The following is a 12,784-nucleotide window of genomic DNA, read 5'->3' as shown; positions in this document are numbered from 1 at the left end:
TCACGTTTCGGACGTTTTAATCCATTTGCAGGCCCAGTAATAAGTGTGAAAAGAAACCATTTTATTTTCTATTTCTCTGTCACACTCTTAGATCTCGAGTCTTCCCCAACCGAATCCTCTTTCTCCTTGAAACCTAACTCCTCTCTCTTCTTCTTCTGCCATTAGCCCATTACTACTAATCTGCGAATAGCGCCAAGGAGTTTCCATGGGTAACTTCAATATGCTCCCATCAGATATTGTGTTAGATATCTTATCTCGTTTACCCACTGAGTCTATTTTAGAATGCAAATTCGTATCAAAACCCTGGAAAAATGTTGTTAAACATCCATCCTTCTCACTGAAGCATTTGAATCATCTCAATGCTTTTGATTCTGGTAAATTGAGTTTCATTTTCCGGGATCCACAACCATATCCTTATACTGAGTATGATGAGAGCTTAAACCGTTTAAAAACAACAAGGATCAATTTCATTCCTCCAACTGAAAACTGTTGCATCCTTGGTTCCTGTAATGGCTTAATTTGTTTCTTTGCATGGTTTAAGGATCATTATAGTCCTGCTTATATCTGTAATCCCATTACTAGAGAATATGTTGTGCTTCCAGAAGTTAACGTAAGATACATGTTAACTGGATTTGGTTACATTCCTTCAACCAATGAGTACAAAGTTGTTAGCGTATGTAATCAGAAGGGAGACCAGAAATTTGGAAATGTTCAAGTATACACTCTTGGCAGTGGCATTGGATGGAGAAATTTGGGAAGTATAGAAATCAAAATAAGTTATGTTTCACAGCCTGGTGAATTTGCCAATGGAGCTATTTATTGGGTGGACAAGGAGGAAGGAACCATTCACGCCTTCGATTTGGCTGTTGAAGAAATCCGCATAATTCCATCACCACGAGCTGGTATTCCAAAACTACAGGCTGTAGAGGATTTTCTATGTGCAGCTTATAAATATGATGGAGGTTGTGACACATGGGTTTTAAAAAAGGATGAAAAGAATCAGGATGTGATTTGAAGTAAAGAGTTTAGTCATATCAACCTCGAACCGATCACCCTTACGAAGAATGGTGGGCTTCTATGCTACAATCCTCGTGATAGAAATGTCTATCGTTGTGCTCCAAAACCTTCGTCTTCCAGAATGCTTGTGAATGGTGGTAAGAATTTTGATTGTGGAGTACTTCACAGGAACACCTTTGTGTCATTGAAAGCATTAGGAGAAGAAGTTATGGAACTAATGGGTTCAGGTGAAAGTGCAAGATCTAGCAGGATGATACACTGGTAAGTTCCATTCTGATTTTCTGAACAGAACTCAATTAAAAATTTGAAGTTTATGCTAAATTGATATGTTACTATGTTGGAGTAATTTTTGTTGGATAATAACAATTAAAAATTAATCAATCAACTAAATAATATAAGAGGCACTTATCTGATTTTTTGTGTGTTCTCCTTAGTCAACTGTTAATGTCTTGAACATCCTGATAAACACCATGGAAACAAGAAAACGGTAATGGTAGATTGAGGCGCATGTTCAACATACTGTCCTTAAGACAAGAATGCCCGGCTACACTCTGAAAAAAGATGATGCTATAGCCCTACGGGTACATCTGCCTCCAAGATACAACAATCTTAACAAGCTTGAATAGCACATTCAAACTTGTCCTTCTAGAACTTGGCAGCGGAAAACTCACGAATCGTTAGCACTTAAAACCCTCGTATCAAACATCAAAAAACGAATAAGAAGTACTCAACCCCAGGGGGATATGAGAGAGGTTTTTCTATATATATCGGCATCAAAAAGAGGTTCTTCTTATATAAAACCCTAACCCAAATCCAAAAAATATATGGTAAACTTATCCCGTAAAAAACTAAGAGATAAATTTGGAAGGTGTTTTTATTTTTGGAAAAACCTTTTTATTACTAATTTTTATTCACATAAAACTGTATTTTTTCCAACAATTTTGTCTATAAAATTAATGTTGAAGTATATGCACAAAAAACCATGAAAACTGAGAGCTCTCTTCTTCTCAGGGGTTTTGAGGAAATATATCTGGTTCCTACTTCTTACTGCCACTTCTTAGAGAGTGTCTTCTTGAAATCTACTGCCTTATTTTGCTACTGAATCCGATGAGTGATTGTATACTAGGGATTTTTTTTTTTTCCATTCGTCAGTGAAAGCCATATGAATAACCAAGACAGTTGGAAGAACCTTGTCACTCTATGCAAACAGGGTGATGCTGTTTTGAGAAAGACAAAAGATTCTTGGAGAAACATTATTTCTTAAACACGCTTAATTTGTGTAATAATACTGCTGAGTTACCTGTTAGTCATAGATTAGATTTTTGGCATTTCAAGCAAGATACGTCGCCCTCAGCCTGCCAAAGGATCCGTGACGAGAATTCCTTTGGCAGCGAGTAATTTGGCTATCTCTTGTTATTGGATAAGTTCACCCGTACCAATCGGATATTCACATATTTTATTTATGCTTTTATTATTTTATATGATGTGATATGACTTGTGAGAACCTAGCATTCAACAACTTCTTTAGTGGTTTATCAAGATTGTATGTGTACTTGTTGTTATCTGACGGGCGTATTTTTTCGCATGAACATTTTTTTTATTAGTGTTGTTCACAGGATTCTGGTAACCTTATAACTCAAAATGTAACACCATGACCTGCCTTGCACAACCCCATACAATACTTCAGCCTTCAGGCTTGTTTGCTAATACGTCTAACGCAGGACCAAATAATAGCTTGAAACCTCGCATTCCAACTTCAATAGTTAATCCCACTTTGTTTTCAGTATCATAAGTACCTTGCTTACCACTGTAGATGAAATGCAACAACCCCCTTGTTAGCTGTCTCCGAGAGGGTCGTCGTTTATAACTCTTGTTGGGATAAGTAAGATGTCTAAGTCACACCGTAGGAATAGCCAGTATTAGTTTATGTTTAATTTTACATGTTTCTGTTTCCTTGAACTTAGCAGGATGTGTTGTTAGTAAACTTGATTCGCTTATACAAACAGAATTGGATAAGTAAATGCAAGGAGAAATTATAGAAAAGTAGCATGTACAGTTGTACTATGGAATCCATGTGGTTCCCGGTTATTCCAGGAAACTGAGTTTAACCAAGTAATCATTAAAAACAAATGTACCTTTGCTTTCTGAAGTTTGAACTATTAGTCTTGGAAATGTTGTTGGTTTTTGTTATTTATAGTTTTGCACTTTTGCTGGTAGATTGTTCTATTAAACATATGGGGAAGCCTATCATTAAGTTTTATTTTTCTATTTTGGTCATCACAGGTTCTGAGTAATTGTATGTGCAACGAAAGATGAGCAGAGGAAAATGAGGGAGTTTGTTGCGAAGTTAGGGACTTGGTTTCTTGGAGACATCGTAATCGAGTATGATGTAGTGATTCGGGACTTATTAATAGATTGCAGTGGTGATGTTATTAAAACCCAAATTATTTTTCTTGTCTTGATCAGTATTAATCAATGGATTCATGAAATTTTCCCTGCTTCTACTAAATTTTATTATAGCTGTAACTGAACCGTTGTTTGATGAAATGTTTGTGGACAATATTGCTTCTAGCAATGATGGTCTGGTGGTGCTTTCGTTGGCAAGTTTAAGTTCAAATTTGAATTTGACTCGTAAAAAGAACTTGACGAAAGGTAGTAAAACGGGTCTTATTCTGAGCTTTCTACCGTCCTCGATATAGTGTTTCCAATTGTCCCAAATTCAACATGTGTTGTTGATTGACTGCAACTCCTTCACGACTTGCAACATTTCAGGTAAAATAGACAACAAAATTCTTGTTTCAGGCAAGACTTCAAGGAATGTCGATACAATAGTAAACATGACGTGAATGGTTGCCCAATCAACTGAGAATAAGGCAATTTCCTGCATATTATTTTTAATCTGTAGGCAATTGTATCGGTAACATCTCCAGTAGTAAGACATGAAACACATATTGGACATGTATGGGGAATATGATGGAAGTAGGGTTGGCTGAAACTATTGTAAGAATTTTCTTACTTTAGCATAAGCTGAGGATGCTCATGGGAAAGAGGATAACCGTGATTCTGTGTCCCGGGAATGCACCAGCACCAAAAACTCATAAGAATTTGGTGGGAGGTGCTGCATGTAGTATCTTCCAGTTGCCACAAACCATAGACCTCCATGAAAGAAATCCATTTTAGACATGTCGACTACAATCTTTCAAAAATTCCAAAAAGGAGGATTGACATATGTAGGAGTCTATTGTAAGCATCAGTATCTTATCTCGTTTTACATGTCAGTTCGATACAATTCATTATAGGAAACTAAGAATAAACTAAGAAAAACGAGTTACAAGAAACTAAGAATAAACTGACAAAGTTAAGCCAACAAGGGAAATATATAATCCTGGTTTTAGAGCAAGCATTGATGGTCAAAATTTCCTTATTTTTCCGAAGTACATTTTGTTCAACTTACAAGGATTAACAAATAAATACAAATCTATCATTCATCAAGTCATGCGGTTCAAGTTGTCTTCTAACAGCCTTCTGACACAAGGAGGGTCTGTCGCAGGCTTCACCTAGTAATGTCCATGATCTTAAAGTGTGGAAGCTTGGGATTGTTCTTGGCTGAATTGACAGAGTCCTATTTTTTCGACAAGACCAACATAAGCACAGATAGGGTGTTCTTCAAAGCATATTGTTCAAAAATGATAATCCACATTTCAGTTTCATAATCTTTCTCAAATAGGCATCCACGCAAACCTTGTAGGTCTATTCAGATGACCCCTCGTCTTCTGAAGATGACTCCAACTGCCCCTGCTGCATCCAAAAGAGACAACCTGCTGAACGTGCTTAGACAAGAGTATTTCTCCAAGTAGATGATGCTGCACCATAACTTGCGGAATCTTGTTGGTCTCTCAACACGGATACATCTGCTAACTTTCTCCAAGAGATTTCCTATGAAGATTCAACATGACAATTGCGCTAGGTATTTAGGATCAAAAACTTCTCATCATAATCAGCGTAAGGGGTTCCCGAAAACAACACCACATACATACGAGTCTGATATTCTTTCCTGCAATTAGAAATAGGGGAATCCTCTCAAAAGTCACAACAACTGACTTTCATTATCAAAAAGATTATTAAAAAAATAAAAAACACGAACAACATTGTAAGTCACTTACCTCATCACTGATATTGAACGAATCAAAGCCACGACACCTAGAAATATCTCTAGGAAAGAGTGCCCTAATTCCTTCCAGAACCCTGCCAGCTATTGGCTGAGAAAGATGAATTGAGATCCTTTTATTGTTTTTGGCACGTGTCATCCATGTCTCCCATCTATTCTTGATCCCTTTTCTTCTGTTACTAGTCTGCTTCCTGATGAAATATGAATGTAGTACTCGGAAACTTCTGTTGTTCCATAACCTCTCCAGCAAAGAAAGATAACTTCTGCTTTCTGCTATGCAAATTTGAGACATTTATAATGCATTCAACTTAAGGTTAAAGATGGATTTCAAGAGAAACAATTCATATGAATTAAGCTGCATATTTACTGAATTGCTTTCAATTTAAGGTTAAAGATGGATTTCAATGTGCCGCCGCATGGCATTCGATGTGCTAAAAGAATCAGTAACTTTCAAGTGTACATGTATAATTTCAAGATCTCTCACTCACATAAACCTCAAGTATACATACATTACCCTGAAATCTGTTCCTAGATTATCAAATTCAGATTAATAAGAATAGTAGATTCAAACCCTAACTTCTTATAGAACGTATGAGAATACAAAGAAATTAGTGAAAACAAAAATAATTAAACTTACAGGTTGAGAAGAAAAGTCGTTACGCGACGATTAGGTGAAGCCGTCCCTCTAGAGTAAATGTAAGGGATTCCAAACAAAACCAGTATAACACATTCATTTGGGGGTGATGGTGGTTGTGGTGGGGATGGGGCAGTGGTGGAAAATGGAGCTTTTAGCACCGGTTGGATTAGGGAATTTCTGTCTTGAAATAGTTGATCTTTTGCAGCGGCAGCGTGACTTCCTCTGCGAGACTTTTTCTGTCATTTAAGAAGGTAAAATGCAAGTTAATAATTACCAAATGATGCAGAATTTGAAACCAAGTATACACTAACACAAAATCAGAACCCCAAAAACAGTGAGAGAAACCAAAGATCTTGGCCAAATCCAGTCCAGAATGGCTTTACAATCTGAAACATCTTACAGGATTACTCTCTTGAGATGCAAATACATTGAATTCTATCCTAAAAGTTTGGGTTCAGTGGAATTTCATATTTTAAAAGTTCAAGCATGTCAAGTGCTGATTTTTTTTTCTTTCTGCGCCTTTAGCTTTTCTTCTTTTAGTTTTCCGCATCAGAGAAAAATTGATAGGCAATTTTTCTAAAGTTCCCTCATTCTAATCTGTCATTCCACGACTGCAATTCAGGATCCTTTTTTTGACCATATTGTCTATTCCTAAGTACCATTTACAAACTTTAATAAAATGCTTCTGCAAGCGTAGACTGTGTTATGAGTAGATGAATAAAATAAACAAGTTGATGCAACACATCCTCAGAAGTTTCCATGTCTTAAGAAAGGTGTCTCGTCTTATCCTAGAGGAGGAAACCTGAACCTCATCTAATATAAAACAACATACAATTCTGTTCACCAACAAACTTTTACCACTGATTTCATTCAGAACAACGTACAATTGTTCTGAATTAAGTCCTCAAGCTCTTACTGGAGATATCTGTGCAGTGTACTTATAACTACAGCATGATAAGTTCAAATTTTTTCCTACAGACACCTCTCTTAAAAACTAAAATTCCATTTCCGACACAATGATATCTTCAATTATGAAGTACAAATGGAAACACTTACAGTAAAGAATACAGTCTTCAGAAACAATACATTTCTTTGCAAACCAGTCAAAATATCAAATGGTATAAAAGGTGAAAATGACTTTACAATAATACATGAATCTCACTGGGTAAGTGACACAATACTGCATACACACACTATCTTACTTTATGGTCAGAAAGCATCGCATTATCAGTGAAACTATAAAGAAAAAAAATCAAATGTGGTAGAATTGTTATACCTATAACTTGTTTTTCGAGACACCATTGAATTGACTTCAGCTTTTAAGGATGGAGTTTTCTGCTTTTGTAGTTTCTTTCTCTTTCTTCAAGTTTCAGATTATTTGATTTCATCTCGAAAAATTACTTTCCCTAGAGACTGTAAGTCAGCCAATATTGTCTCAGGGTTAATACCAGGTAGACTCCGCAAAAGGCGAATTTGGTTCCTCGTGTGATCAAGTACCTGTCTGTTTGCTGCTAGCATCCCAATTGATCACCAAACCTTGAGAATTTTATAATCTTAGAATCAGGAAAGGTAGCCTTGAAAGCGTCATAATCGCTCTCTTTATTATTGCCCAAAGAGAGATGCTCAGAGACGTGCTTAAGAATTAAAAAAAGAACATATCAGTAAACTGAGAGACAACCTAATATTTTCTGAACTTCATTTGGGAAAGAAATGGAAAGCTCAATATTTCAAATATTTTTTCAAATCTGCATATATGCACATTAGTATATATATACATACCTTGATTTTGAGAAGTACCACATTCTTCATCTGAGATTAGCCTATTGAAGATTAAATGTTGACCTAACTGACAGCTAGATTCTTAATCAAAATGTTCAATGTACACTTATTCTGTTGATTAAGAACTTCATCTGCTGAGCTAATATTTGTAATCTCATCTTGAGTAATAGAAATTTGATCTGAAATATTAACAACACAAACAAAGTACTAATTACTGAATGTTTTAGTAAAGAAAACAACAACAAGTACAACGAAATCGAAGTAACGAAATCGAACCTTAAAAACTTCAACCAAAACTTGATTTATAGCTAATAAGATTTCGGATTGTTCCAGTTCAACATTGTTCAGGATGTCTGTGTGAGAGTTATTCAACGGATCCTCATGCACACGTCTCAAGACATCTTGCTTAAAATGGAAATTTTAATCTTTCCAGACTTGCACTCATTTTCTGCTGAAGAAATAAACAGATAGCTGAAGATTGCTCTAAAATCAAGCCGCAGTAATCTCAGATCCAATTTCATCTCAGTTATTTGAGAGAACTGAGAGCCGCGGACTTATCTTCAATATGGAATATGGATAGATTCTAGGTCAAAGAGCGACTTTATACCCTTGTTCTGTATGTAGGCACCCGAATGTGTGCTGATAGTTTTATAGGGGGTGCCTTCATAAGTTTGATCCTTGTAGTGTGGGTCTGTAGATTCTCATGCACCTGATCATCCAGCTGGATGACCAAGCATGCACGTGATGATAGGTCGGGCGAACGTGGGAAGACCGGGAGTTGGAAGGAAAATCGCGGGCTTTGGAAGAGAAAACGCTGGCGTGTATTCCTCCCTCTCCTAGTACAATTTCAGATTCCTAACAATTACTTTGCTATTTTTTTATTCTTTTTATCCTTTTTTTTATCTCACTTAATCCTATTTTATCTCACCAAATATATTATTTTATATTTTATCTTTATCCTACAACATATTTTATATTAAAAAGAAATATTAGTGGGATCCTGGAAAACCAAATCTATTCATTTTGCTCTAGTTTTCCATAGTGGAAAACACAGCTTGTTCATCTTTTTTGTTCATTGCCATAGGAATTATCCTTAGGAATGAAAAATCCATCTGGGTGTGTATTTGAAGAACCTAAAAAATGGATTACAAGAAGATTTTATGATAACTTGCCGATGATTAACAAAAACAACACCCAGATTCAGAACTCAGTCATGGGAACTAATGAATTACAAATGTCATATAATAGTGTTTCGGATTTTTGAATCAAGGGAAGCATAGTGATATTACTATATTACATAGAGTTCAGGAAGCAGGAAGTACTTGAACTGAACGAATTTAAAACCAAATTACTAATTCATTAATCAATAAGCGCAAGTTTGAATATCATCCACAACTTGGGATGCTTCCAAGTACTAGTGCCTGTAGTAGAGTGAAGTAGTATTATCTTCGAGTTTATCCGCATTCCATCCGTCCTCTTGTATGAACGACTCAGATAATCTACTGTATTTTTCACTAAGGAGTTCCAGTTTAGATCCCGATCGTTCTCATAAAACTTGACACCCCAGAAGTCGAGACATCTTTTTATGCCACTGAGCGAGTCTAAGGGGATGGAGCTGATTTGAAGCACATGACAATTGAAATCCTTAAAAACTACAGTCATATCAATTTCATCAGGTCCAAGCCTTGCCAGATTGACAATCTCAACGTCTTGAAGCTTTACCACAAAGAAAGGTGAATTTGCAAGCTGAACTAGCATATGTTTGAGGGTGAAAACAGTTTCTGCTGGTTTCGGTAATTTCGTGTATTGTGGGTGAGAAACGAGTCTAAACCCTAAACAATGTACTGCAAGGGAGTACTTTAGATTCGAGAGATCAATCTGTACAAATCCGGCCTAAACCAAGAAATGGCCGTTCCAGACTTGCTTCGATCACAAAGAGGAGGAGAAGGGTTGGTTTTGGGGAGGGAAGCAAAGAGAGTGTTGAGACCAGGATAGTTGATTCTAGAAGAGTAGTTGTTTTGTGATTTGTATCAGAAAGTGGGAAGCTAACAGATGGGAAAGCTAGCAAACGTTTTCTAAGTGTTGTATGCTCCCTACCAGAACTTGTTGTTCGGTGGAAATAGGTAATGCCTATTTATACAAGTCGAAGTGAAACGTACTCTGGTCTCATTAAGAAATGGAAAACGGGTGAGTAAATGGGAGGAGGTGGTAACCGGTAACACTTGGAATTGATGTTCCATAAAAGAAAGCGTTTCACCATTACTCCCTGTATTTACTAACCACCCCATCCTTATGACACTTTCTTATAACGAGCGTAGTGTATGCCGCACGTTGTAAACCGCCAAACCAATACCCAATGAGCATCCCCCAGTTTGTGACATGTGTTGATATCTCGAGTGTTTTCGTGAAAAACATGTAGCATGTTGTTGTTGTCTGGCAAGTTGAGCTTGGGAGACTTTCCGGCTCGGTGGTGGCCTTCAACGGTCGAGATTTTGCATCTTAAGAGGAAGGTTGTCGTTGATTATTGCAACCTTTCGTTTGGTAGCCAGTGGCATGAAAGTACGATCAGTATGGCTTTAATATGACCCAGTTTAGGCGCGTCCAAAAGTTAAGGTTTTGGTTTTGTTTAGGTACGACCAAATTAGGGCCAAAGGTTGCCATGCGTTAGCTGGTAACCTTGGACGGCTAAGATCTGCATCTTAGATGAAAAAGTGGTTGTTGATTGTTGCAGGCCTTCGTTTTGGTAGCCGCATAGGGAAGGTCGGTATGGTATGGCGCGGCAAGGTGGTTGGCATGCCATTGGCACATGTGGCATGGCATGCATTAGCGCGGTTTGGCGTGGCCAAAACTAGGTTTTTTGGCCAAAGGTTACCATACGTTGTTTGGAGACCTTGGAAGGCTAGGATTTTCATCTAGGATGGAAGGGTGGTCGTTGATCGTCGTATGACTTCGTTTTGGTAGCCGCATGAGGAAGGACGGAATGGTATGGCGCAGCAAGGTGGTTGGCGTGCCATTGGCACAGGTGGCATGGCATGCCATGGCGCGGTTTGGCGTGGCCAAAACTAGGGTTTTGGGTCAAAGGTTACCATGCGTTGTTTGGCGACCTTGGACGGCTAGGATTTGCATCTAGGATGGAAGGGTGGTCGTTGATCGTCGCACTCCTTCGTTTTGGTATCCGCATGGGGAAGGACGACATGGTATGGCCAGCACTGTGGTTCTTAGTAGGCTAGAATCTGTAACGACTTAATACAGTTCGGTGTTCAAACAAGGAACATGTCCCCGAGTTTTTCTGCAATTGCAGTTTTCCTCGTTAACAAAATTCTTATGTGGGTGCTTTTTACTTTTCCGCATCTTTTGATTGTTAAAAGTACTACAAAGGTTGATACTCCTATCAAACCGAAAAAGTTGGTGGTGTATTTGGTACCCTTTCCTTTTCACAAGGTGTTGTGCATATTCGGGTGGCTTCTTGGCATGCTCGACATTTTTCCTCATCTGGATTGTTACAATTTGGTGGCGATGACTGTCATTTAGAATGAGTTTTCGAACCTATTTGAAGCTGACGATAAATGAGGAGTTCATACTGTTTGGTTTATTGTAATAAGTGTGTGGAGGATGTTTTTAGTTTTTGTGGAAACTTTAAGGTGACGATGTATATTTTCGACTATGGGGCTAGTTGCTTGTCAAATATTGGGTCATGGGTAACATTTGACTTAAACTGCCGGTGCCACTGTAGTATAGTGGTAAAGTCACTGGGTGATGGTACCAGTGATCTGAGTTCGAAACTCGCTAGCATCAAATTTTTTACCGATCAAAAAAAAATATTTGGCTTAAAGTGATAGATAGTCTTTATGCAAATTTTGGGTCACTTGAGTCATGAAAATAGATTTAAGTTTATAATTGAATATTTTGGATCATCTGCAAATTTTCAAGTATATATAGATACATATTTTTTATTGTGAGATAGGTCAAGGTTCAATTCAGACTTTGGATTTCGGGACAATCTTTGTCACGCATGGTGGATCATGGGCAATATTTTTTTTACCAACAAAATTATTCTCGATCATTTATAATATTTTGGGTTACTTGTTACATTCTGAATCAAAGTGGCAGATTCTAAGTTACAATGTCATTTCAAAATCACCGAAATAATTTTCAATTAAATTAAATAAGGTTATAATTGAAACTTACTTCTCATCGTTTTTTACGATGACTTAAACCAAGCTAATTTCGAAGATGAAATTAGATTTTCAAGTTGTCTTGATCGAATCAATAAATTCTAATGAGATGAGATTGAGTCGTGTGATTTTCTCTCATTTTTTTGAGATTAAAGATTGTCAGAGCTTTAGGATGTAAATAAAGAATTTAGCAAATGATTTTGACTTTTGTTTCTGTTTCCATAAAAAAAAAACGAATTAAATAAAGTGAAGGGTAATTCTGATTCAGATTTAGTAATTTCTTTTAATGACGCCATCAATTGAAAAATATTAAGAAGTAAATAAATAAATTCGAGATTAGGAGTAATGAAAAATCAAAAATATAGAACTAGTAATGAATGATTTATTTAGCCATGCTTTTATGTATGTAATCCATATATAATATGTAAGGGTTAGTAATAGTTTTCGCTTTTTAAATCAACAATTCAAGACACACCGAAATAGAGAATGTGATTTGTCCAGGATCTTTGTTGCGACCTCTAACATTGGCATTGCATCCATTTTAACATGTCCCATTTGTTTCATCTCTACCGGGATTTATTTTCTGATTTATTCCATAGTAACAATTCAAATAATCCATAGTATGTGCTATTTTCGGCCGCTTAGTGATCGCCTTTACATATACTAACTAGCCCTACCCAATAAATTATTCTGCATGCCATGTCGTCGGACCATGGGCTTGGTTCAGATCTACTAAGCACTGCCCTCTGTTGACACGTCTACATTCCTCCTTTCTATATAAAGGAATATTATTTCCGTTAAAACTATTTCTCGCTCTTTCCGTCTCTGTATTATAACCGCCGTTAAACTTTTGCGTTTCGATTTTCACCACAGGAAAAATTAATCGAAAAATCAAGAAAATCTTTTTCTTTCGCATCGTTGTTCTTAGTCTCACCAAGATCATACAGCCATTGTTCAGATTCAGCGTTTAGCATCAAGAAATGGCTTCTCAGTTATACTCCAGCATAT

General features: G+C 36.9%; 1 protein-coding gene and 1 long non-coding RNA gene across 2 annotated transcripts; one reads left to right on the top strand and one right to left on the bottom strand.

Annotated features, from left to right (window-relative positions):
* Nucleotides 1–205: 205 nt before the first annotated feature.
* Nucleotides 206–1,015, top strand: LOC113349821 (F-box protein At3g07870-like). Its single transcript, XM_026593890.1, has one exon. The coding sequence runs from the start codon at nucleotides 206–208 to the stop codon at nucleotides 1,013–1,015; it is 810 nt and encodes a 269-aa protein (XP_026449675.1).
* A 3,360-nt stretch (nucleotides 1,016–4,375) lies between these two features.
* LOC113279305 lies at nucleotides 4,376–8,147 on the bottom strand. The gene is made up of 6 exons (XR_003325656.1): nucleotides 7,878–8,147; nucleotides 7,602–7,780; nucleotides 7,099–7,456; nucleotides 5,823–6,058; nucleotides 5,181–5,455; nucleotides 4,376–5,071 (listed from the first exon to the last, which is right to left on the bottom strand). It is a non-coding gene; the product is annotated as an uncharacterized LOC113279305 (long non-coding RNA).
* Between the last annotated feature and the right edge of the window lie 4,637 nt (nucleotides 8,148–12,784).

This window comes from Papaver somniferum, chromosome 1 (genome assembly GCF_003573695.1).
Source record: "Papaver somniferum cultivar HN1 chromosome 1, ASM357369v1, whole genome shotgun sequence".
NCBI classification, from domain to species: Eukaryota; Viridiplantae; Streptophyta; class Magnoliopsida; order Ranunculales; family Papaveraceae; genus Papaver; species Papaver somniferum.
Note: the sequence above shows the minus strand (reverse complement) of the source record. Positions and strands in the feature narration are given on the sequence as shown.